This window comes from Lepisosteus oculatus, chromosome 20 (genome assembly GCF_040954835.1).
Source record: "Lepisosteus oculatus isolate fLepOcu1 chromosome 20, fLepOcu1.hap2, whole genome shotgun sequence".
Lineage (NCBI taxonomy): Eukaryota > Metazoa > Chordata > Actinopteri > Semionotiformes > Lepisosteidae > Lepisosteus > Lepisosteus oculatus.
The window spans coordinates 9,128,247-9,156,096 of record NC_090715.1 but is presented as its reverse complement, the minus strand read 5'-3'; the positions used below and the strand labels follow the sequence as shown (position 1 = coordinate 9,156,096).

Below are 27,850 nucleotides of genomic sequence, written 5' to 3'. Positions count from 1 at the left end.
GTATGCTTATTAACAAAGAAATAAAAAGAGGCCCCAAGTCCTGTGCCCTATAAAACGGAACTTTGTGTCCTCAAAAGGGACATTAACTTAAACCAATAAAAATGTTTAAATTCTTCCTCAATCTATCCTCCATTTTAATTGTAATATATGCAGATAAGAGGTTGTTAAGAAGTAATGAAAAGAAAATAATACAAATTAGATTTTGTTTGGATATCTCTTTAATGAAACCATTTTAATCACCTAGAGACATAACACCTTCCATGTTTCTACATGAAAGGCAAGTTAATATAGGAGAAATGAACAAAAAACAAAATGATAAAATACCATAGCAGACTTGATTTTTTCACTGAGAAAGCAATGACAACCATAATTGTTTTGCCATGAAACTATGAAAACACAGCAAAGGCATGGAAAAAACTCCTTTAAAAGTGAGCATTGTATAGAAGACAAAAATTGCTACATAACACCGAGCAAAACTAAAAAAAAAAAACAATTATTTTTGCTAATTATATGCACAGAAATATTAAATGGTAAGAGTGAATAGGACCCCTTATGAAAAAAATAAATGAAAAAGATTGCGGTCATTTCTGCTTGTCGCAGTTAGCACCTCTGCTTTATTGTAGGAATTTTTTTGTGTAGTTTAGACAAGAGTATTTATTATGCAACGAAGTAAAATTTAAAATGAGTGTTTATTATGTAATAGACAAATGTAAACAAAGACCATTAGAATGCAGTGAGCATTTCTGTTAGTGCTAACAGAAGTGAAAAGAGCCTTGATACAAACCAATTAATGAAATACTAAGTGCTTAAAACAGTTATTGGCTGATTTTGAATACAAAATTACTTGTATAATGAGTAGAGACACGCAAGTCAATTATTTTGTTTTGCTTTTTATTTTAGGAAATATAAACATTTCTTCAAATGCATTTTATTTTTAGACACGATCTATCTGATTGTGATTAAGTGAATTCATATGTATATAAACCGCATGGTTGCTGTTTGTGTCAGGGTATGTAAAGTTTATCATTCTGATTTCCCTATGGTGTGTTGTTTTAATAAGACAAAAACGGTGTTTTCTGATGCGCATTAATAGCAGAAATGTGCATACTGTATTGTAGAATTTTGTATTGTTGCATCATTGCGAGGGACATAATTTATTGATGGCATCTTAGTTTACCGACAAGCCAAAAATGTGCTAATCGGAAAAACCACTAAACCACTAATTAATAAAATTAGATAAATATGTCTTTTACCACTAAGAGAATGAATGAGATTTGAGAATTTAAAACAAGATGTCAGCTCTTTCAACTTCCTGAGGTTCTAGTGTATTCTATGGAAGGTAGGTTCCATTCACAATGAAACTTTTATTCTGCAAGCAGTATGAAACTTTGCTTAAGCAATCTGAGTGAAAAGAAATGAAACTGAAGAGTGGGGGGTGGGGTAGGGACTGCTTTTGAAATGCCTGATCAACACTGGTTTGAAAAAAGGTTCAGAAAGCAAGTGCATAATTATGAACAAAACTCCAACGCAGAACCCACTCGCTGAAGGACAAGGTAGCAATTGGAGCCACTGTAAAATGATCGCAAACCTCTGTTCCACACTGCGAGGCTTTTTATGAAACAGCTCTTAAGTAAGCCTCACGTTTGTGCCTGCATTTTTAATGTGAAAATATAATTGAAGTCATTGTGAAGCTGTCAACTATATGTATTATAGAGGTTTCAGATTAAAGTACTGGTGATCAAAAACAATCAGAATGAAAAATACAGCTCACGTTGTGGGTGTCTAATGAGGTCTGCTTTAAGTTGAAGAAATCAAAAGAATTACAATTTAATGGACAAGTTTTTCTAGTGAGAAAAATTAGATGTCTATTTTCTATGTCTATTGAGTTGAAACCTTCTGCAGTTCAGTCTGAATATTGTTTTCTACGCCTTTATTTAAAAAAGCTTTTATAAAATATATTACACACACTGAAAATTCAATGTGAAGTTTAAGCATTAAATGTAAAATTTCAATGCTGATATCTGTGCTGTTATTCGCACAACTAAAGGTGATGTGATGAGTAACTTTTCCATGAGCTGCTGGCTTTCTGAGCGCTGACAGGGCCCTGACCAGCTCGTGTTTCCTGTGGCACCTAGCAACACTGTGGTCAAACACACAGCTGTTTTAATCAGTGTTAGTTCAAAGACATGACTGCTGTCACAAAGAATGTGCTTGTTAATTCTCTGACCGTTTAACTCTACGGCCAGACATATGCACAGCCAATTGGAGTACCCATGCTATCCTATGAAAAGCACACTGACGTTTGCTATGATTTTTTGCAGATGCCTATACCTATGTCTTCTGATGTCTCAACATGCTCTTGAAATGAGCTATGGCCATTTTGAGAGTGCTTTCCTAGAATAAGGATTTTTCTCAAATTGTTTTCAATTTTAGGTTTTCTGTTCAAGACATCTCTATGCTGTGAATAATTAATAAAATAAAAAGAGAGCAAACAAAAAGCAGTTAAGTACAAATCCTACGTTTGTTTTGAGCCCCTATATACAGAACTGTAATTAAAAGGAATCTATACAGTACACAGGCAGTAGATTTGTCATTCTTATTCTACTTTCTCTTGGCTTAATAGGTTATGGTAATATGATAAATTACCAATATTTATTTTTCACCTCATGTGCCCATAGAACATGGTACAGTCGTATTGGAACATTCTCCAATGCTTTACTGAATCTAACATTGCTCAACTATTTTGCTTTTTTTTGCTATTAGCTGCCTAAGCTTCAAATCGGAGATTTTAATTACACAGTAACTGGGGATGAAGAAGACATTTTGTCGGAGTTGAATCAGGATTTCTGTATGCTTTGAAGCCTTTTGACAGGGAAAGGCTGCCTTCCTATTCAGTAAGTGGTGCACCATATTGTAAATCATTTTTTCTGTTTTAATATCTAAATAAATATTTTCCTTTCCTTCTTTGTAGCTTCCGTGTAACTTTGTTTTGCCATTGGTGTTTTAAAAACTTCCATTTGTTTGCTGTTTCAGTGCCATGTTTAGAAAAACTGTTAAAAGTAGAGGAAGCAGTACAGCCACCTATTCAAAACTGAAATTCAATAGGACCCTGGTTGATCCAAAATATCACACAATAAATTACTGAAATCCCATGACATTTAACAGAAAATATGCTTGTTATAGGCGATTTCAGCTGTAATTAACTTCTTTTTAAAGCTTTATCGATCGCACGATCCTAATTAAGCTGTGTGCTCAGCGTGTCCTTATGGGTTTCCTTGTGTCACCTCTATACTTGAAGAAATATCAAACACTGGATTGAGAGGCTTTTAATGTCATAAATGTCATCAGAAGTGATTAACACAAAAAATGAACTGAAACTGGGGGAAAAAAAACTTTTGTACTGAAAAATAAAAGTTAAAAAGAAAATGTCAGACATCACTTAGACAGATTGTGCTTGCAGCATGTATTCATTTTCCAGCAGGAGTGGGGCACCCACTGAGATAGATTGCATGCTAGAGAAAATGATCCAGAAAGAGATTTAGGTATTAACTGTCCCAGGAGATCACACCTGACCTGTATTAAGACGGGTTCTTTCCTGGTGGTTTTAATATGTTCTAAAACAAACTTTAAGGGATCAGGAAACCAGGAAATGATCTGCTGAGATGAAGCAATAGAAGATTGTATTTTCATTGCCTAATCCAGTTAGCAAAGTTTTACTTTTTTAACAACAACCACAGACAGGTTGTTAAACAATGCAGATCCCTGCTCTGTAGCTCACAAGAGGCCATAGAATTCTTCTGTACCTACATGAAATTGAGTTGAAAATGGATGACACCTGAAGCCAGCCAGCAAGTGAACTTGACCTCACCTGCCCAAGCCTAACTAGAATTGTCAGCCAGCTGTACCAAATAAGAGCTAGGCCAATCTCAAAGCTGGATTCCCCTTTTCCATGTCTGATTCTTTATGCCTGTTCTTAAACAGTATTCACTTTCTTGTTTTCTAGGTTGCTGTGACTAATAGCACTGTACCCAATGGCATTTTACAATGCATTACTATTGAGGTATTTGTCATTGATATGAATGACAATGTTTCTGAGTTCAGTGAGGAAAGCATGACTGGTATTGTCCAGACTGGACTGATAGCAGGTGAGTAAGATTTTAATTGAGATAATCATCAACTCTTGTTGAGAGAGGTAGAGAATGGCTTCAATATCATGACTTGTTCTTTTAACTAGATCCTATATAAAATAAGCACAAATCATCATATAGATCTTAACACACATTGGTGGAACTCGACTAATTTAGGTCACCCAAATTTCAGCATTTATCTTTTTATCTGTAAAATCTGTATTCTGTATTCTTTACATTTTTTGAATGCCGGCCTCCTGCAAATAATCTTTTATTAATGTTTATCAAAATTCTTCTGAAACTAAATATGCCATATACAATGCTCCCTAACCTACATTTTCTAAATATATGTAATGTGTCACTTAGAATCCTATTGCCATAAAAATATTGGAATAATATGTAAATGTAAAACATGTAATAAAGTAAAACTTCTTCAGTCTATAATTATTTAAATCAGTCACCCTTTTTACAAATAGGCACTCACTTAGCAGTTTTCTAGTCAGTGGGTATTACCTTTGTCTTGATTGACTTCTGGTGTTTTGTTAATGCCCTATGAATAACATCTCATGTTTCTTTAGATAAAATTATTTGTTGTCTTAAGGTAAAGTACCTTAAGAACCTTTTGCCTCTTCCAAGATAATACTATTAAACATATAACCATCCTCTCTCAATCTGAGGAATGTTGTCTATCTCCTTATTTGTACATATAAAGAGTGAAATATTAATACATCATTTAATCAGCTAGTAGATTTCACTTATTCCTTTACCATTTCTTGTTGTTTTAACACTGACAAAAACTTTATTTTGTTGTTCATTGTATTACTTTTTTTCAATTTTCTTTCTTGGTCTTTTTGATATCTTGTTTACTTGTTTGTAATCCAACATATTCCCTTTCTTTAATGTATCCTAAGCTTTTGTATGCTTTTAATCCTTTCATATTTTTTCTTAATTTAGCCTATTTATGAACTAAGTCTCTTTTTTGGCTTATGCTTCAGATGTGACTCATTGGACATATTTGTAAATCAATTAGCAAATGAATGCTAATAACCTGTTTGGCAGTGTATGGAGTAGGAGAAGTCATGTCCACAATCCAAAATAATATTAGTGGTTCTGATTATCTACTAAAGACTGCAAAGGTTCCCTAGAAGCTACATAATGACCTACATGACTGCTTATCTGACTTTAAGGCTTAACATTTCTCAGCGTGTTTTAAATATAACGTTCTAAGCAATAATTCAACAATTCATTTAATTTGCACTACTTAAACATGACGAAAATTATACGACCATGCTTTTTTCCTGCCTATTTTTAAACTCTAAAAGTCAAGGATTTTCTTTAGGTAACCAGACATAATAAATTCTATTAAAAACTGTTTTTCATTCAGTAGAAATAGACACATACATAGTCATTCTTTTATGTTCTCAACCTTCATGTAGATGGTGTTCACAGCATTGTACCAGATAAATAATGCCATCCGCAGCTTGAAACTCAGATGCATCAGAGATGACAAAAATGTCAAAGAAACTCTTGCGTCAGTGTAAGGAACAGGACTTTAACAGGTCACCACTGAAGAGCCTCATGCATAAGATTCGTCAGAAAGGGAACATGGAGACAGCACAAACGTTCACATTCTACTGGGAGAGGGTAGTGGGTAAAAGTTTGCCTTAAATGCAACGTATAAAAAGTTCCTTGAGAAAGAGAGATTGCGTGGAAACCTGACTTAAAAATGAGGCTTTTGCACTTTCTCGATATTGTTTCCGCACAAGACTTTTCTCTCTAGTCCTGCCATTGTTTGGAATTTCAGGAAATGCAACTTCATTTTCATAAGGCCAGATTCATACAGAAATCCAGCAGAAAACCTGTTTTAATCTTATGTCTTGAATATGTGACTGCTCGGTCAGTAGTGGTTGGGGTAAAATTGATAGTTTAATAATAAGTGCATGTGTAGGATGCAATTATTATTCAGAATGCTACAGTATTTAGAAATGCATTTGGTTTATTTATTTGGGATCTACTTACATAAAGGTGCGAACCCTCTTTGCGCTACATCAGCCTTTATCCACGAGCAGCCCCAACACACAGCAGATCAGGTCGAGAATGCATCCAATGTGTAGGGTGCAAATAGAATCACTCAGTGCTGAATTGGTAATTAGCAGGATCAAAATAGCAATTGAAGAGCTGGACTGTTGCAATGGAGGAGAATGGGCTGCAAGTTTAGCAGCCTTAGGGTCTCCCTTCCCAGCATTGGCCAGGCCCAGCCCTGCTTCGTTTCTGAGATCTAATTAGATCAGGTTACAACATGTTAATGCTGCTGGATTAGTGTCAACCTCACTTGCCAATCAAGTCAGGCAAACATCTGCAGTATACTAAACGCTGAGAAGTGTGACTGAAATTCAATTTGCTGGGAACAAGCCGTAAAGCCACTTGCTCATGATGAGATGAACATTTCCATTCAAAGTGCTGATTTTTATGCTAGAGGGAATGGGTCTCCGCCAACAAAGAGAGCAATGCACCTGCTATTCAATTGGTGCACAAAATAATGCCAAGAATTGATTGCACAACAAAAAGTATAAGAGTTATAAATGAGGATTGGACATACTGTACAGTGTGACTACTGATGAGAAGCACATTTTTGCCTCACCAAATAATGTTGTGGGCGTCCTGGCAAACAGGAGTAAATGAAATATCTCTAAAAATAAAAAGATATTATTGTTTAGAAAAACAAACTCTATTATAAAATTGATCCTATTGTACAATCCCACATGTGTATGTTACTGTATACGGAAATTCCAAAATTTAGCTTAATTGCTCAGAACAAATCAAATGTTTGAGTGTATAAGTTTGAACAGGGTGGGCCTGGTAGCGCAGTGCTGGGTTCAGTTCCTGGATTACTATCTGTGTGGAGTTTGTATGTTGTCCCAGTGTTCAGATGAGCTTCCTCCATGTGCTCCTGTTTCCCCCCACAGCCCAGAGACATACTGTACAGTAGGTTCATTGGCTTCTGGGAAAATTGAAATGGGTCCTGGTACATTTTAGTCTGTGTGTGCCCTGTGTCCGATTGGCATCCCTGCCTAGGGGCCATCCTGCTTAGCACCTGTTGCTCCCCTGCTGCCCTGTATTGGATAAAGCAGTTAGAAAATGAATAGATATTTAAACAGGTATTAAAATAGAAATGTATGCTGGAGGGTCAGTTATAGACCGATAAAAGCATGAAGAAAAATGACTGTGGGGAATACATTGCACACTGCAATTAACTCAACTAGAACATCTGTCAGTCATGAAGAGCCCTATAAAAGAAAAACGCACCATTCCCGTTTATTTTGCTGGTTTAAAAATCAATAGAAGGAGATGAAATAAGTGGATTGACTGCGGCGAGGAAACAGAAGCAGATACCACAATGACTGCTGCACTACCTTATTCCCACTCTCCGTCACTTCTTGTGACATCACACCGTGAGTCAGAACTGTTCAAATACACTTGGAGGAGATAGGAAATTATAACCAGGTGTTGAGGAGGTCTGCTTTTTTCACCTGCTTCTTTGATTGGGTGCCTCAGAATTCTGCAGTGGGCTGTGGTCAGATGTGCAGATCAATGGCATGCGAGTACATTATGAGACTGAAATTAAATGTGTATGGAAACACAGAATAAGCCCACTTAAAGATTCCAGAAATGTGGCATCACTGAAAAATGGAAGTTGGCCCGCTGTGTGTGGCTGTGTGGCTGTGTGTGGCTGTGTGTGCCCAATGAAGAAACACCATGTTGTGCAGGATGCTTATTGCATTGTACCCTTTGCTTGCTGGGATGGACTCTGGCTCCTCCATGACCATGTATTGGATGAAGCAGTTAGGAAATGGATGGATTCAATTAAGCACCCTGCCTTTTTTTTTCTTTGTTTCATTAGGGGTCCCATTTATGCAAGTGAAAGCTACTGATCTTGATGACCCCACTACTGCAAATGCCGAGCTTCACTATAGCCTGATCGATCAAAGTCGTAGCGCACCGTCCAGTAGCATGTTCAGTATTGATGCCCAGACTGGTAGTGTGTCGCTGACTGCAGAAGGTGAGCTCCAAAACAGAATCCTCATTCACCAACTCCAATAAATTTTGATTAAAGTTCCTAATTTGAATAGAGTTTCTCTGCCCATTCACTCGGAATTCTTCAGAAGCTCCTTAGCGTGACTAATTGCTTTGTGATTGAACACAAGAGTAAATTATTTTAATCTGCATGCGTTTTGAAAGCATCTGATGCTCTGTAGCACACAATGTGCAGATATCTTTTGACATTCAGACATGGCAGTAAAACAAATTTACAATTCCATGAGATAGCTTATTGAAATTAAACATATTTTTCTTCTTCCCTGATTAACAAAATTGTGCGTCTACAAGCCCCTGACTAGATCTGTTAAGCAAACTACAAAACTGAAATCTATCTAAAATAAATGAGGCAAACTGCCAAGGAATTGAAATTGTAAGTTTGTATAAATATGTAGACATGATTTACATATCCAATCTTGAACAGCCAATAGTCATTTCTAAGCTAGATTGATGATTCATTTTTTAACATTACCATATTATAATTGCATATTAATCTACAAATGCGCACTGCTCTGTTCACTACCTTACTGTGTTTTAGACAGCATGAGGAAATGATGTCTCTTTAGACTGCATTTGGTCAATACCCCTAGTATGGTATTATGAAATCCTTAAACTTCGCTGGTACAGACTCTATTTCAAGGCTTTTGGACAATTTTCGTTTGGCCGTCAAATCCCAATATCACAGAAAACCAACCAGGACACTGCTGATGCTATTTTAGTGTAACTGCTACCCTTTCAATGCTTGGCAGGAGTTGGAAGACATTAAAGCTGAAAAATTAATTGCTCCCCAGAGGCTGCTTTCCTTAGACCTCATTTAGGAATGAAATCTGTAAATTGCATCCCTAATATAAAATGTGTTTAACAGCCTGCCATGATTACTGTCAATGATTGCCACATTAACTGGGTTATAGACAATGTCCCTGTGCATATTGCTGTCCCTCTTCACAAAGTACAAGGGCTCTTGCTTCAGACAAAGATGAGTAGATTGAACAGTGCTGAAGATCAAAAGTTTAAACAACTACAACTGCAATCATAATGCAAATGGATTAACTTTATGTTGTCTGTATATCTGAGAGCACCAGACACAAAGGAAAAGGAAGCTAAAGTCAACTGCACCATTCAACTGTTTCTTTAAGTTTTCTAACTACGTCTCATTTGTATTCGCACTTGGATCTGAAGTACAGACCTATTTTCTTTGATTAAAGAATTCTGCCTGGCAACTGAAAGTGTTAAAACATTTTAAAATAATGTTTGTCAACTGCAGGAATGCGGAATTGACACTAGATTTAATCAGCTCAATTAGAATCTTTCTGAGAATTGCTTTGATTATACTCCAATAAATGTAAGCATTGAGCTGTGTTTGCACAGTGAGTGAGAGACTGTCCTTCCTGTGTCTGTTCAAGGGGCATCCAGCTTGGATCCAGAAGTATGCCACCAGTACAACATGACAGCAAATGTGAAGATATTAATGGGAAGCCCACTGCTTATTTTTCAACTGATATTGTGATGATAGATGTCATTACGAACACATGGACCTCGCTGGAGCCTGTTCATCTGCAGGAAAACCTGCCTGCCCCCTAGCCAAAGCAAATCTCCCAGGTAAAAGCTGAATTCTCTCAGGTTTAGTATGTTTAGGAAAAGCATCCTCGTTTTGTATTCACTATTCTCAATATGAATCCCTTAAATGGAAATAAGACAAAAAATCTCCAATTCACTAGTTTACATTTATAAGGCTATTTTTTCCATACAAACCTAATGGGACATTAGCCTCTAGCAATACGCTCTTCTGCTAGAACTACACATACTGTATGAGTAATAAAAGATGCTAAACTAAAGTATGAAAATGTGCAATAGGAAACTTTGTGAATACGGGTTGTGTTGTAAAGGAATTGATTGGATATTGTTAGATGGTCGTTAATGTCAGGTTATCATGTGGGTTTCCCAGTCTGACTCACCGTTTCTTTAGATCTCACAAACAAATGTCTAAATGTGTTTCACATCACAAACTCCTCCTGTGTCTGTCCAGAGACCAGCTCCTTTCTTCCGCTGGCCAGATATACCTTACTTACACCACAGTGTGATCCTGACCTTTAGCATGTTATTTAACATTAATAGCATTATCCACAGCAGAATGATAACATCTGCCTCATAATACATTAGTTCAGGTGGGTATCTGCGTCAGCATGCGTAGTATGCAAAGGAACAAGTAATAGGCTCATTCCATGCTGAAAAGAGAAGAGAGAAAACACAACGTTTTGGCTGTGAAGCCTTCTTCGGGTGTATAATACAGTATGTTTATAACTCTCATGCATCAATTAGTTGCTACTGAATGGAAATTGTATTCAAAAGCTTTGCACAAAAAGAAATTCAAAACAAGTGGTACATCTTTGTGGCCAACACATGGCTGGATGTTTGCAATGACAGGTAAAAAAATTCATCATCTGAATACACGTAGGTACTGTGACTTGCTTTTGAATGTGAGCTCTTAAGAGACAAGCTGCAATACAGAACACCTATTGCACCCTGTGAAATAAAATGCTGTGTGAAAGGCATCACCTATATTGAAAATAATCTGGCATTAAGAACCTGATTACTGTTTAGAAAATAGTCAATATCAAAGAAGAAAATAAACACACGCCACCCACAACTCCTTTTTTTGCTTTGCTGCCGCTGTCGATTGCTGTTGTTCGTCGGAACGTATCTGATTCATCAGTCCCTCACCCACGCCGCCCTCACACACCTACTCCCCCACGGCTGTTCAAACGTGTGCAGAGTCCTCGCCTCCAGGAGAGAAATCCAGCTCCTTTTTTTCCCCAGCCGTACTTGGCTTCACTGTGGGGTGAGCTCAAAAGAAAATATGTGTTTTGAGCTACCAAGACCACTGTTGGACAAATTTCTTAGCTGTTTGTCCTTGTGCAAGCTCTGATATTGAATGGATCACTCTAAATTCTAATGCAGTATGCTTACTGTCTAGGCACATGAGATGCCACAAAAGCTAAGCATTTGTGTCATACAGCAAACTGAGTTTTTCTTGTCTTTCAGTGACAAGGTTATTATCTCTACTATGTCATCAGTACAAATTCTGATGTCATCATCCTTATACCTACTGAATCAGCATTAATTCTCACAAGCACTACACTGCTTACATGCAGGGTTTATGAGCTCACCTAAGAGTTAAATTACAAATACACCATTGTAAGGAGACAGATTATACAGTTCTGAATTGAAAGGCCAATTTAATTTCACACTGTAAGAGTACATTAGCATACTGTATCCGCAGTGCACACATAGATGGCATGAAACATCTTTGGGTTTAAACTCGTAGGAAGAGACAGAATCATGTAAACTGAAAAACCTTTGGAACGAGAAGCGTAATTATCGTATTACAATGCTGACCATGTCTGCTGTTCTTTCTTTGTTTGTGCTCTGCACCATCTGCAAAATGAAAAAGAAGAGCTGAACTGGCAGCTGTCAAGAGGGAAGAGAAGCCGAGAGAATGACTCAGCTGCTAGCTAAGTGGCAGCTTTGCAGATGAACTCGCACCAGTTCTGCAGATGGCCTTTTAAACCCTCCATTTCTTTCTTCTTGTGCATGGAGAGCCTACAATCGTGATATTAAAATTAGAAAGAGATGATGCTATGCAGAGATCGTGGTCTCCCGAAGTACAGCTCTTAATAAAGAAACTTTTGGAGCAGAAATGTTTTGCCAATCTGCCTGCAACACCTGATAGCCACACACCTACAGAAGGCTCCACAACCAAAACACTGCGTTTTTCCATTGAGTAGAATTAACCTCTGCTTGGTCTTTAACATTTCTTTTCTTCAGTTTAAAGCAAGCTTCTCGAAAGACTCCCACTGGAAATGCACATAACATAAATGTAGACATCAACCCTTTACATTAAATATCACCGTAACAAAATGGGGCTATGATATGTTTTGTTAATTACATGGTTCAAATCCAGATTTGAGGATAATATCCTCAAAAAATCCCTCTTTTAAAAATAAGTTCTCTTTACTTCCTAGTACCTGTTCTGTCTTGTTTATTGTTTGAGCTGAGGCTCTCTCTTCCTGTTAATGCCAAACTAACTGCAAACTAGTTTATTGATAACAGACTATTATGATTTATTTTAACATTATGGTAAATGTTTTTCCAAGGGGTGGCTTTCATGGTTGTTGGATGTGGCTCACTTACAGTCCATTTGCATAAATATACTTATATATAAACAGACCATTATAAGCCAACTCAAAGCTTCTATTATCTGGACAGATGGGAGATGATACAGGAAGTTAACAAAAATTCTATGCTAAATTATCTTTTAGTTTAAAGTCTTTGGTGGGTACACACTTTTCTTGTCGAAGTCAGGTTGGCATACTGAAAGGCCTTACAAAATGGAATTTCCAGAAAGCTTTACCTTATCCTTTACAGACTGTTCATTTTTTTTAGGACAGAGTAAATTCATCATGTTATTATGTAAATTCCTTCAAAGTGTAGAGTTCCCAGAACACCATAACAGTGTCAGTGAAGTAATCCTGCGAAGATGGCCTGTATACACTGTGGGGTAAAGTTTAAAAAACAATCTCCAAAACAGTGCCCTTCTCAATGAGGACTTGATAAGATGCACATGCCCTGTCTGTTATATTCCTGCTGGGATCTTGTCCTTCTTAGGTGCTGTTTCACAGGCTGCAGACTTAACATGGCTCTTCTTTTAACCAAACATACACATTTGGCAGTAATCTTGCCTGCAGTTCAAATCTAGCTTTGCTGACTTAGAGAAACCCCCCCTTAAGGTAAATAAGAACATAACAATTATTTAAAAATCCCTTTTAACCTCAACTGTGTGCACAGAGATTAATCATATACTGTACAGGCTCGTTACATCCTTATCATGGTGCAAAAAGCATTTGGATGCTTGTGTGAAAACTCTTATGCAGTAGGCACTTTATTTAAAATGCTGCCTTTGTTTTAATAACAGCTTGTGCAGAGAAGCACATTCCTTAATAGTTGAGTAAAATAAACAGTGCAAGGGTTCCCTTATACATCACAGAAAGGGTTTCCTTAAACATGAAAGCTGCAAAGCCTTGGGTTCTTTTCCATGCTGTGACAATGTTGGCTGCAAACCCCTGTTCAGTATTTGAGCTCTTGTAAAGTCCCTGAAAGGGTGTTCCAGCACAGGACAACAGTATGCTTCATTCTGAGAGACAGGCTGACTCTGGATTGACTCACCAGCCCAACAGATCACAGCATGGGCTTTTACTTTGTTGTTCAGCCATTGAAGTCCAAACACAACTTTGGCCTTCCTCCTTATACCTCAAAAGGGTAAACTGCAAGGTTATTTAGGGGTTTGTATCATGCAATACAAATGAGACCTTTATTTAATCGTCGCAGGCTCAATGGAGTGGCAGCCAGGTTGAGGACACCTTGGAGAGAGATTTTCCCGAGTTGCTCTTCGCCATCAGTAGGGATGGGTAATCTATGTGAAAAGCCCACTGGACAGAAAGGCTCAGGCAGAGGTAAAAGTAGGACTTTGCTGTCTTTGGAGCTCCTTACAGAGTAGAAATGCCACCTCGGTTTTGGGTAACACCTCAGATCAGAAGTTCAACATCATCCAAGTATATTCCATTATCACGAACATTGAGCCCATTACTTCCTTTACTTAGGAAACAAGGGTCTTTATGAATAACATTCAGAACCATGCATATTCACAAATATGTACAGTATATTGCTGACATAAATGGGTTACTGTACTAAGGTATTGAAACAACCTATTCACTTCTGCTATTTTTTCTGCCCCACAAAATCCCTTTTTTACACAGCATATTTTTCACATTTTTCTTTTACTTTCACCAAAATGGATGTGAGGATGACATTTGCAGACTTTTGCTGCCTAGTTCACTTCACTACAGAACTGGTACAGTGTCCCAAGAAGCAGTAGTCTTTCATCTGAACAAACAAATGGTTTCTTATCCGAGTTTTAAATGACAGAGTTACCTTTGGTGGCCATTGTGTAGTAAACAAGAAAATCAAAACACCCACAAGCTATATATGCATGTAAATCTGAATATTTTTAAAGTTCAGAGACCATCATCAAACAGACGTTGTGTATCTTCAGTCTACCACTCAGATGTCACATTCTTGCAGTCTGCTGTCCACATTCTAACCCTCTTGCTTAGTGATTCTCTTCACACTTATGGCCAGGACATTTTATGATTTTTAGGTGGAAAGTAGGCTTTTTTTTTTACTCGTGATAGTTTGAAATGTGGGCGGTGTTATTCTCCTGTGAACAGTGCAGAGATGATTAATGGCTGAGGACAAGTGGATAGAAAAAATACATAAAATCCCTTTGTACTCCATGTGTTTTGTAAATCTGGGTCTACAAATCAATTTAAACGAAGCATTTTAGCGGTACTGTGTGAGGTTAATGGTTGGAACCCCCTTGAGGCAGGGAAGTTAAAGTGAAAAAGATAAAATGAGGTCAGTAATTTTCAGAGAACATGATATCTGCGTTGCTGTGAGGTATCCTTGCTGAAGACCCTTCAACAGGATTATGCAAAGGAAATAAACATTATTATATTAGTTACATTATTCTGGATACTTCCCTGGACAGTTCATTTATAACTGTAATTATATAGAATTACATTCATAGCTCTGAATGCAAAATGTAATTGCATAGTAAGCCATTAAACTGGAAATGACAAATCTTGTATTAATTCATCAGTAAATTATTTTGTAAATCATTTAAAAATGACAAAAGAAATTGGAACGCTCTAGTTAGAAATTGATCATGTGCTTCTGCAGTGAGGAATCTCTATGAATGGTAAGGGACACTGATGGATCCTGGAAGTGACTCTGTTGTTTTGCTGTCAGTTCCAGATAGAGGTTTTTGTTGAAAACTCTAATGGCAAAGTAATTGCTAAGCCACTGGAGCTACTGGTCAATAAGCCCACATTTTCTCAGCCTGAGTGCCATGTGGTTACCAAGAAACTCACTACTAAAGGTGAGAGATACTGTATCTACTAACTTGCTCTGTGACGCAACAGCCTTGTGTGTCAAAGACAGAAAAGACTCTTACTGTAAAAGTGCTTGGAAGGCTGCTGCCTGATGGATATGGAGAGTTACACAAGCTTTTGATGGCCACCTACTTTGTATTGTTACTAAAAAAAATCTAATGAAAACAGCAATGGAACTGGGGTGAAAAACTATCTTGTAGCAGGACAAAGATTCAAGGCACAAGGCTTAAGCAACAAACTTAAGGATAAAAATATCAATGTCTTTGAGTGGCCCAATCAAAGTCCTGACTTGAATCTGTGGAAAGAAACTGCTGTCTTTGACTGACCCCCAAACATTGCCCAAAATAGGCACCAAGCTAGTGTGTGACGACACTTACTCTGGAGGAGACTTACTCAAAAAGACTTAAGGCTGTAATGGTGTTTCTACCCGTTATTGAGTTAATGGATCTTATTATTTATCCCTGTTTCCGTTCTATTTTTTTCAGACATTTACATTTGTTATTCTGAGAATGTTTTTTGTTTGAATAAAATATTCTTTTTAATGCATCATTTTTCAATTTCACAAAAAAGGATACCATGGGAAGGGTCTGGATGCTTTTTCAAGGCACTATATGTATAAACTATTAGATGCACAATGCCTGTTTTACTCCATTGATCAACCAAATATAAACTGTGACTTCAAAACCAACAATAAAATCCAAAATCCAAGCATAAATGTGAAATCAGGAAAATGTTGCTGCTTCTAATACTAGTGTTTAATGTAAAAATAAAAAAAATAGTCTAACATACTGATAAGTTGAATACAGCCTTAAACCTGGTTAAATACATCCAGTGAAGATGACAGAAAATCCATATAGTTTCTGAGGCAGTTGAAAAAGACAGAGAAGGAGATTGACGTACAAAACAGGATTGACATTATTACCCATAATTAAATTGCAAGACAATTGATTTCATACAAAAGTCTGGCATTGTAATGTATTACCAGCAGCAAATATCATAATGAGTCAATCAAAAAGCAATGGGCTGTTACAGATTTTTATATCTTGCTCTGCAGAAATAAGAGGAATGTAATTCACCTATGCTGTAATTCTGATTGACCTAAATCCATCTCATAACTGGCTTAACATTCTGAGAGACGATGTATACCAGACCATTTATGGCATTTACAGTATGCGTTATAAATCTACAAATCTACTCAATCTTCTCATGACCAAAGGAAATAGCATTCCTTACAGTATTTAGGGAAAATAATATAAAATAAGAAACTGTTTCTGAATATTATCCACATCAGACTCAAGGGACTATGGTCCATGACTGCCAACTAAAATTTCTAATTTGGCCCTAGCTCCAGTTCTGCCACAGCTGTCTATTTCTGAAGAATTACCACATATTCTTAAAATACACTTTTACACAAAAGAGCAATAAATACTTTGCAGATCTCAGACTTTATTTATAGACAACACTAATCAATAATTCAGCACCAGTCAAGTGGGGGATGAAACAGTCAGGCAGCACAGGTTTCAAAGCAGGAAGAATGCAAAGGTAATTAAAGACTGAGCAAGTTCGCTTATCTTATTCACACTACTTTACTAATGCATAACAATTGCAATTTTCAAAGTACTGTGAAAAGACTGAAATACTTTATCTTGTTTGGTTGAAAGTCACTTCCAAACAGGAGGTTCCAAAAGGGGCTTTAAAAAGATGGAATCAAACTGGAAGCTGATTTATAGTAAATCATTCTGGGAGAACATAAGGGCTATGTTTTTGCAGGTACAGCACCTCTGGGTGTGCACCCTCCTCAAATACAATCTGAACATTAAACTAGACAGGCATTCTTTCTTGGAGAAGTCCTGGTCAGGGTTTTTAGCTAATCATCATTTAGAGACTGCACATTTCAATATAGCAAATAATTTACAAGTGTGTTCAGATTCAAACGCTATATCAATGTTAGTCTTTTTGGAGTCCTTCTGTTTGAAATTTTAATTAAATTAATCTATCTGGTGCTATTTTAGACTGGATAAAGTCTAATTTTATTAATGGTCTAAAATCCTTTGGGTTAAAAAGCACTATGTTTGTTGCTTCCCAGGGGTAATATGTATCAAGACAGGCTAGTATTATACGTGGTGTCCCTCAGGGGTCTGTTCTGGGTGCTATGTTATTTTCCTCATACATGGTACCATTAGGGCAGCACAATGGTTAGCATTGCTGCCAACAGTGCTGGGCCTTTGGGTTTAATTTCAGACTTAAAGTATTATGGAGTAGATTTTGTATGTTCTTCCCATGTTTGCATGGGTTTCTTCCCATAGCCCAGACATACTGGTAAGTTAATTGGCTTCTGAGAAAACTGGCCATGGTGCAAGTGTGTGTCTGTGCTTTTGTCTGTCTTCCCTGGGGTGGGGTGAACTGTCATTGTTATGCTAATGAGGACTCTACTGTATATCTGTGTTTAAAAAGTGACATCAAAATTAAGTTCAATATCAGATTTGAGTGTCTTGCTGATATTAAAAGATAAATGTTAAAACATGCTGCACTTAGATCAAAATAGAAACAGATTGAGCCAACTAAAATAGATTTGGGAAACCTGACTTCTAATGTGAAATTCAGTATGACACAGTTTGGAGTTAATTCTTATTCTGACTTCAGCCTTGAATCTTTTATTAAACAAATTATTGATCTGCTCTTTTATTGTTTGAGAAATATTGTTAAAAGGATTATTTTTGTCCTTGTTTGAAGTTCTCTCTTGTATATAGCTTGTGCAGAATGAGGTTGTTAGGGCTCTGACAAATTCAAAAAAAGGGGCTCAAATCAATCTACTGCATTAGATTCTAGTAGGTTACAGGATTGAAACCTACAGATGATTTTAACAAGCTCTACCAATCGGATCCCTGGCTGTTTAACTGAGATGTTAAATGCACACAAGCCTGCATGAGTAGCAATGAGATCAGTGGACAGTTCAAATAATGAAGCTCAAAAGAGAATAAGATGCTGTGTGTGTTTTGTGAATAAGATGTTTGTATTTTGTGGCAGGACTGTGAAAGTTGTTGTCATGCTGCAATTAGCTGCATCCTCAACATAAATGTTTAAAGATGTTAAAATGTTTAACTCTGCTTTTTATAGTTTTATAACTGAATTAAATGTTCAGTTTGTTCTTTTGCTTTTATTGATTCTGTTGCTTTTGGCAGCTGCATTGCAGGTAATTTGATTTGTTTATATTTTTTATGTTTAGTTTATTTCTTTCTAGTTCAAATACATTATCTATGTACAGAACAGTGCCTGGAGATGCTTCCACCGTGCTATGAGGTGTCTAAATAAAGGGTATCATCACAATTTTAAACCCCAGGTCAAGAACAAATTGCACATGCCTTATTTTAAATTCATTTTCTTTCTAAAATAGAGCATTTCCTTAAAGCTCACATAAACCACACGAACGGTTAAGTAAGGTATCGTGTGAACAACACAAGTCCTTCAAGAGGGGCTAAAATGGTCCACATGCCTGCGACACTTCATTCCCCAGCTAACTCCACTAACAGATGAAACTGGTGCAGGAGCCAACTGTCGGGTGAGTGGCGACACCTCTCGAAATGTAGGTCCTTTTGCGCAGGAGATCAGAGGGAACGTAGTTTAAGAGGCTAATGACTGTAAGTACCAGATTAAACAGCCTCAAGCAGATAGATACAGGGTACAAGGGTGAAGGTCAGGAAAGCAGGTGTGCAGGCAGCAATGGATACCGCACATAGGAAAACAGTGATCTTGCTGAGAAAAAAAACTGACTGGACTATCACAATGAACTTCTAAATCCCATTTGCAGAATCCCCATGTGTGAAAGATGCGAAAGATCAAATTAAAAACACTAAACTGAGACAAAAAAGAAAGTTGTCCTTGTGGTAGTGTTTTACGTAAGATTCCGGTCCAGGCTATGATTTGAATGATGTGAGAGTAACAGGCTCTTTTTATGGCACACCAGAACATGATTCGGTCTACATTTATTGTGTGTTTCATACAGTATATGTAAAGCTTGCTTTTTTGCTGCAGTATGGCCCATTCCTTATTCCTGAAGACACCAAAGTGGGCGTCCAGATAATGACAGTTGTGGCTTCAGATCGAGATAAGCCAGGGACAGACATCTGGTTTGTGGAGTCCGCAAATAAAGGGGAAAACTTCAACTTGTTACAGTTAGAGAGACCAATTAAGCCATTTTAATGCTGCAGAAGGTACTGTATGATTTTGACTGAAATTTCTCCATGTGCTCCTTCTTCTTTGATGTCCAATTATAAAATGGTTCAAACAGGAACGGGAATAGTTAAAATAACCTATAGCCAGAAGTGTTTGAGCACCATTTATTTTAATGGACTAAATAATAACTTTATGATGAAAATTACAATTTATTCACCAAAGAAGCAAGTTATGGAAACCTGGTTCTATAATATTTATGTACATAAAGAATGAAACAATGACATGTTTAAAGAGCAAACTAATCCTCATTATCTCACAATATATATGTGTATACATCTCAGTGTGTGCATATATGAAAGATTAAGTGTTTTGAGGAGTAATACAGTTTTCAAACAACCCAACTAAAACTTTCTTAAAATAACTAACGTTGTAAAAATAGGTTTTGAATTCTTGAAACACCAATTTTAAAACACTAGGCTAAATAAGTCCTCCCCAACTTGAGGTTGTCCTGCTTGGCCTTTTCCTGTGATTTAATTGTAGCACTTCTGCCAACAGATTCTGCTCCCCACCTAATACCTTGGTGACACTTCAATTGACTTAATATGATGTAGTATGTACAAAATCACCTACATAGTGGAAAATCAATGTGAATTATTTAATTTATACATGTTCAAATTCTGCACTAAAAGGAGGTATATTCTTTGGATGGCTCATACAGTATGTGGTAACATTTTGCACTCTTAGAAGGTGTTAAAGAATCCAAATGTCATGAGAATAAATAATATGAAAGGGTACAGAAAGACTAATGAAAGCTTACACACCACAATTGCATCATTTTGTGAATGAAGCCCACAATCCTGCTATTGCTGTTCCTGCTATTCCCAAGCTTTTGCCTTTGAAGAAACAATTGTAGCATTTTCCAGCTTTAGATGTTGTGGTTTTGCAGTGGCCCAATGGAAAATGGAAGAGTTTTAGTCACATTAGGTTCGTTGTTAATTAACTTTGCCAACTAAGCTGAGAAAGTTGGAAGTTGTTAAGGACGTTATTTAGCCACACTGGAAGCAAATGGTGACAGATTTACAGGTCCTGAAAACTCGTGTGACACTCTGCTTGATGTCCATGTGAATGATTTAAACTCCATTAGCTTGGCCAAGTAACCAGGAATGCCCAAACCTCTGAATCTGAGACAAACATCATGATATAACGTGAATACCACAAGAAAGGAATAGAGACTAGTATTTATTAAGTGCATGAAAGAAGTAAAAAGGGATTTAGGAAAATAGCAGTTAATTATTTGTACAATGTTTAACTGTTAATGAATCTGGTCGAGATGGAGTGTTCCCAATGTGACATAACTGAAAAAAAACTTGTTTTTGTAAAGTGCAATATTCTCTCCCAGTACCAAGTAACCTTCACTTACTTTTCATTACTTATTTGGTAGGGGACTCTCCTTGAAATGTGGATTAGTACTAAACACATGATGGATCAAGGAAACGTGCATTTGCAGAATAAGCAAATGAATTAAACCTCTCCCCAAGAGTCAATAGATAAAAGCACATGGCTGCTCTAATGCTCTAATGAGCTTCATGTTGCATAATGAAGTCAAACATATTGGTGTATGGTGGGTCAGTTTTGTCACCCTTCATATGGATGGACACTGCATTAGCAATTCTCCAGACCCTGGGTACTAACCCTGCCATGAGTGACTGTTGGAAGTGTTGCATCTGTGGCTACTGAATAGCATCTCTTGTTTCTGTGAGTAGAGTTGGTGAGATACCATTGGGCATTAAAGATGTATTTATCACAAGTCCTTCTAGTGCCCAAAACACGTCTATGCTAATACTCTTTAATAAAGAACTTCCTTCTGCTGTCCAAGGTATGTCTTTGATTTCTTGCTAAGCCAGCATCTGGTGAAATACTTCTTTAGCATATCAGATATTTCTCTCTCAGACTCTAGAGGTTTCTTTTTAGCATCCCAGATGTTTTACTTTTTACTTGAAAATGTTAATTTTCTGTTTAAAGGTGCCTTTCATCTTGTAAAAGTTTTCAGTTGTCCATTTCACTTCATCCTTAATGGTTCTTTTGCTGTTCTAAAGACCTAAAGAAAAAAACATAAACAAATCAAACATTAACTACCTGAAGTGGATTAATGAGCACAATTGTGCACTCAGTCACCAAAGTTCTTTTCTAGTGCTGTTGTAATTGTGTCCTTAGAGCTATACTAGTTTTTGACACAGCTTGAGATCTGGCAGTGCACAGCAGGTGTGCTGAAATGATTCAATTTCATTGTGATGAAAGTGAAGATTACACGATGAGCTTTTGCTAAAGCTTTGATCTAATCAGAAATACAGTGCGAAACAGTTCAGAAGGCAGGACATTTTGTACATTTGGATCTTCTTCATGAGGTACATGAAGACATTTCTCTCAAAAACAAACGTTCAAGGATGACATAAGGAGGACAGAAAAAATAAATGAAAATAAATATGGGAAATTTACTATAGTACTAAATACACTCCTCTGTGATTACTAAGTAATTCAGGGCTACTTCATTACACAGTCAAGAGACTGTTTGAACACATCATATTTTAACATGGTCACCTGTGCAGAGCTAATGAACATACACATATATGCTAATATTATAGTAATTCCTAACATTATATATTTTGAAGTACAAACCAGAAAATGTTTCCATTAACACAGAAACCTAAAACAAAGTGTATCCCTGGAGAATTAAAATACCTGTAAGTATTCTATCCTAATTGTATTAAGAGAGAGATGTAGTCATTTCTCACTTGTCAGCAAAACAACTATACTTATATTTAAGAGGGAGTGGCTCAAATTTAATAAAAATAATGAACTGAGGCTATATTTGTCACACTAATCAACACTAATGCAGTATTTTGTTTCTTTTAAGAAAGGATTTTCTATTTTGGTGGCTTATCCATTACAGAAAGAATGACATATGCTGGCACCTAAATCATTATACTTACATTGACAAGGCAAAATACTTGGTAGTTTTTATGTATCCAAAATTAATTTTCCATCATTGTGTGCAATTCTTATTGGCCTTGGGAATGGTCTTGGTGAAGAACAATTTCAACCAGTGCATTTGAATTTTAAATGGATTTTTTTTTATTAAAAATGATGACCATTAAATGCCTATGGAGAACCTCCACAAGAAAAGGCAAAGACTATTAAGGTTTATATAGTGCCGTCTCTGACCTGAGTGTCCTGTTAAGTGACATGTAAGAACTGTTGTTTACAGGACCACAGTACATTGCTTCCCAGAACAGCAGAGTGCAGACACATCGAGGATAATTTATTACTGCCATTTCATTCTTTATATAAACACTGAAAGCTGAATTCATTTTTTATACTCCTTAATCTTTTCAAGCCTGAAACGTTTTATAACCACTAGATATGCCTTCAGGATATGAGCCACCTGAAACACTGCCTGTCATCCTTGTGCTTGCTCATAATTTTATACTGATCCCTGGACTGTTTTCTTGTATAGATGTATTATGTTGCTTTCATGATTGTCTCCCCATCTTCTGAAGTGTAATTTGCAGCACGGCCCCTGAAAAAAACTCTTAAGTCCTCATTACAAATACACATTTGTACAAATTGAACAGGCCTTGTGGCCTTTGCTTCAGTGTGGGACTGAACCCTGAAGAGTGACCAGCATGTGTTGTCTTCTGTTACATCCTTGCAGGAGTGGGACATTGAACTTGTGCAGGAATACACTCGGGTGCTCCGCGGCCGGAATACAGCAGCTCTTTCTGGTGCGGAATCCACAGCCACAGTGTCTGTCAGAGTGGGGAATGTGAATGAGGCTCCCATCCTGTCCCAGAGCAGCTATGTAGTGACAGCGAAGGAGGAGGAACAGCCAAGTTGCATCCTTTTCACCGTGGAGGGATCCGATCCAGACAGCACATACAAATATCCTGTAAATATGTGTTACTTTGGAAAAAAAGCATTCCCATTCCCATTATTCCACTATACACTCTTGTACACATGTGGAAATGTTTTTTTTTGCATTAAATATTCCTTATATATTGATTGCTATGAATCTGCACATATTTCATATATATATTTCATATGCAATCTGGCTGCACAGGCAAAAACCACAAATAAGGTTTTTCAAAATAAAATTGACACAAAATACATTTTTCTCTTTGTAACAATAAGTGTCCTTTTTCCTTGTGAGATTGTAATTTTACAAGGTAAAGTGAATAAGTCAAAATGAAAATCTAATAGTTATCACAGCCTTCTCTTTCTTAATAAAAACATCTTAGTCTGTTACATATGAAACATCAGTATGACCCTTCCCTCATTTAACAGACTGCATATCCGAGGAACAGAAGCTGTATTTCCTTCATTAGCATGTAATTTCAAGGATGCAAATTGTTACTGTTCACATCATCATATTTTAATTCCATGTGTCTTTGTATAATCCTGTAGTCCAAACTGAAAAGCTGCTCATGAACAGTTAATCACCAGTATCGAAAGACAACATGAACATTAGAAAATATATTATTGGAATAAAGGATGTAGTAATCTTTAAGATGCAAGCATGAGGCATCTTCATAGTAGATAAACCTGTCAGACTTAAAATGTAATGCCAAAGATGACTAATTACATACTTAAATTCATGAAAGAAACTATGCAGATTTTGTGAACATTAAATAAAATATTACTGTCAGAAACATTTATATATAATGTATAATATCTATATTAGCAAATATTATTCAGCACACAAAATGTTATGATTGAGTGTCTATGTTGTGATATGCTGTTACATTTTTTAGAAACATTTAATGCCTTCTGGGTGAACAGCATACAGTATGTGTGTATTTCATGTAAAAAGAATTATTCACAACAGGAAAACTTTGCAACTAGTGAAAAGACCAAAAGAAGAGGACTATCTTGTGACTATTAACTTAATGAAGAGGTATGAATGAATGTTACAGAACACTAGAAAAACCATGGAGAGTAATGTTCAGTAAAATGACAACAATAGTAATTGTGTGACTGAAATCTTTTTCTTACTTTAGAAATCATCATGATTTTGTCATGGTTTTCCCCCTTTTGCTTCTTTGATTACTTCTAAATATTACACTGTGTTTTTCAGCTATTTCCTGAAAGGAGACAGTAAGAAGTATTTTACCATCAATAAAGATTCTGGGGAGATAAGAGGACTCCCATGTTTAAGACAGAGAGGTAGACAGCACCTATACTGTGGAAGCTGTAGAAGAAGACAGTGGTAAGACATCCTTAAGCAACATGGTATAGTGTCGTGATGTGATGACACATCCTGGAAGTCTGGAAACGTTGGGTCTTGTCAATGTTTATGAAACAGACTTTAACGAAAGTGCAACCGGGTGGCAGTATAACTTTTTGTCACTCTAGAAGAAGCAGGCTCCCTGCTAATGTGGATTAATTCATCTGACCAGCAAAACATTTGACTATCATAACGTGCTTTAGATAAATCTTCCCATATTTTACCCACCATCTGGCTGCATTATGAATTCTGGTATTGCAAGTGCTGGTTGCATACCGAATGAGTGAGGACATTCAGGACAGTTGTAGAATGCAGCATGCTAATGACTGCTGTGGCTGTGTAAGTCAGAGATGACAGGAATTCTCATTCCGTATGCAAACCCATACCTACCCATTGACAAAAGTACCTGGCTTTTGCAGGGAACTGTGAGTCAGTGCGACAATGGCAACAGAATTCTAGCCATCCCACACAAACACCAGCTCTGACTGACAAAGAAAGCCTGGCTGAATGTAATTGCTGCTTCCCTAAGATGATCTGTGCTTCTTGTGAGTGCTTGTTATCATTGGTGCTCACGTCCAGTGATACATCGATCCCAGTCTCGTACCAGTCCATTACCCCAGCTGAAGGTCACTGGCCTGTGACTCACTCTCCCCTGTCTACGATGAAATCTGGCCAGGGACTGAAGGGCTAAAGAAAACAAGCTTTCAGACCAGCCCACACCTGCCCTGGTGGCACAGATTAGAGAAATGCACAACATCTACAGTATATGAAATGAGAGGCAAATAGTACAGATCATGAAAGCAAACTACCGACATGCTTTTCAAGCTTTAATTAGTACACATGAATGATTCATTTTGTATTTTAAATGTTAAAGTTTATGCATTTGAAAACAAGTTTGTGAGTTTAAAAAGTCTGCTGTCTCAGCATAGTGTCATGACCTTCCATGTTCTCCTCAAAGAACCATCAGAAGTAATGAGTAATTGAGTGTTAATCTTAGACATATTACAGTACTTGTGACTAATGTGACAGTGTTTATGCATGTAAGCATAAACATACAGTACCGTGCTAATAGCTATATATCTCAGAAGAAAGTGAATTAGAAAAAAGTGTATAAGAATAACTGCTGTACTAGAAGGAATGACCTCGACCGTTTATTAAAAGTTATTCTGCATCCTCATTTTTGCACTTCTAAATGACAGTATGGTTTCTTCCACTTCCAATTCCAGAAAACTCCGCCCTGTTGCAATTGCTACAGTGACAGTACTCATCCAGGATGTGAATGACAACGTCCCGGTCTTGGTGGGGGATTACTCCTGAAAGTACTCCCAGAAATGAGACCCAGGCTCTTGTCATTTCAGCAACAGACAGTGATGGGACCCAGCATGATGGGGCTCTACAGTTCTCCCTCAGAAAGGACACCATTGTGCATCAGTACTGGAGACTGGATCCCGTCTATGGTAGGTCTGTGACACACAGACTAATACATCAAGAGATCGAACACACTAATGTGACTGGTAAAATGCAACATTTTCAACTGTACATCCAATTGTGATGTTGACATGATTTGAGGTGTTTATCACTAGGGATCGGGTGGCACAGTGGTGCAGTGGTTAACACTGCTGCCTCAGAGCCCTGGGTTCAATTCTGGTTCTGGGGTGCTATTGCAAGGAGTTGTTATGTTCTCCCTGCATTCACATGGGTTTCCTTTGGGTGTTCAGGTTTCTTCCCAGTGTCCAAAGACACAGTATACTGGTAGGTTAAGTAGCTTCTAGGAACGGCTGGCGCTGGTGTGTGTGTCCGTGTCACCCCTTGTACTCACTGCTTGCTAGGACAGGCTCCAGCTCCCCCATGACCCTGAATTGGATGAAGTGACTAGAAGATGGATGGACAGATTATTCTGATGCTTAATATTTTGTAAAGGAGGGAATTTTGGTTTAATATGTCTGTTGTGCAGCTTGTTTTTTCACTTTTCTTCTTCTGTTTGGTTCAGACTGTGATTTACCAAAGAAAATAACATGAACGCTGAGAACATAGAATACTGATGCAAATCTATTCTGATTGCAGATTGTGGTCAGTAGTTACTAATTGTAATTACTAATGACCCAGAAATCTTGTATGTAAACATACAAACAATGTATCCAGAGAAGAGTTTTTCACAACAGCAGAATAATCCTGCAAAGCGAAATATTTTATTGAACCTCTTCAGTGTAAACAGGCCATTTGCAGATCTACATTGAGATGATGTTGACTATTTTGAAAGACCACTGCCAAAAAATATGTACCTTGCTTACAACCCCTGCCCACCCCTCATAGCCTTGTGCCTCACAAATAACATGAAAAGCACAAATATTCTTAAGTGTCTATGTTCTAGCACTGTGACTGAATGTGCTGACTTATGTGCTGGGACAGTGTGTCACTATTGATCTAGTTGGTACCGACTTTCTCTTCAGGCTTTTTCTTCTCTCAAGGAAATTGTAAAAAAAACCTTTCTCACACCGAAGGTGATTATATTTTCCTTTTTAATTCCAATGACGACAGATACAGGCCTTCAGCTGTAAATCGTAAATGAGATTCTCAGTTGTGCTCCTCCACGCTGTGACTTGCCATTTAATTATAGTTCCGAAGGACACCTTACAGCTATCTTCAGCAGCTGGGCTCCATCGTGGAGCTGTGGTGATAACCCAGAGTTCAGAAGTGTGTCAGTAAAGCGCTGTGTGACGCAGTCACTGATGTCAGCTCCATAAATTGCATCAGCTTTTTTCACTCAGTGTATTCCGGAGAGAACATACCCCTACAGATGCACAAATTACAGCTCTCTGATTAAGTGAAACCAATCTCTTTTTGATGCGCTCTTCCCAAAAGCCCCATCAGCAGGCCCAAAACATCTCATGTTTTGCTTTCTTGATCTTGATGAATTATGATATGACATCAGGAATGCACTGCCGTTATCTCCCCCCTTTCCTCTTTCCACCATCTTTACAACATCTCTCTTTAACGCCATCCTATTCGAACACATTAAAAAGAAATCTAGTTATGTTTTTTATTCTCACTAGATATGAAATCACCAATTGTGTTTTTTTTTTTTTGTTCTTGGCTTGGTTTTTGCAATGAACCCACAGTCCACATCATTGACACAGAAGATTCCAGTCCCATTACAGGCCCCACAG

At 37.3% G+C, this 27,850-nt stretch overlaps 1 protein-coding gene across 1 annotated transcript in view; it reads left to right on the top strand.

Moving 5' to 3' along the window:
• The first annotated feature begins 988 nt into the window (after positions 1-988).
• Positions 989-27,850, top strand: part of cdh16 (cadherin 16, KSP-cadherin) — a 32,210-nt gene continuing 5,348 nt past the window's right edge. Inside the window, 17 exon segments of the mRNA XM_069181409.1 lie at positions 989-1,009; positions 2,764-2,826; positions 2,829-2,894; positions 4,004-4,145; positions 8,029-8,187; positions 9,626-9,679; positions 9,682-9,802; positions 11,265-11,271; positions 13,608-13,686; positions 13,689-13,732; positions 15,087-15,230; positions 23,115-23,356; positions 24,534-24,612; positions 24,614-24,665; positions 25,939-26,005; positions 26,007-26,140; positions 26,402-26,427. Of these exon segments, the coding sequence (XP_069037510.1) occupies positions 989-1,009; positions 2,764-2,826; positions 2,829-2,894; positions 4,004-4,145; positions 8,029-8,187; positions 9,626-9,679; positions 9,682-9,802; positions 11,265-11,271; positions 13,608-13,686; positions 13,689-13,732; positions 15,087-15,230; positions 23,115-23,356; positions 24,534-24,612; positions 24,614-24,665; positions 25,939-26,005; positions 26,007-26,140; positions 26,402-26,427 (1,500 nt within the window).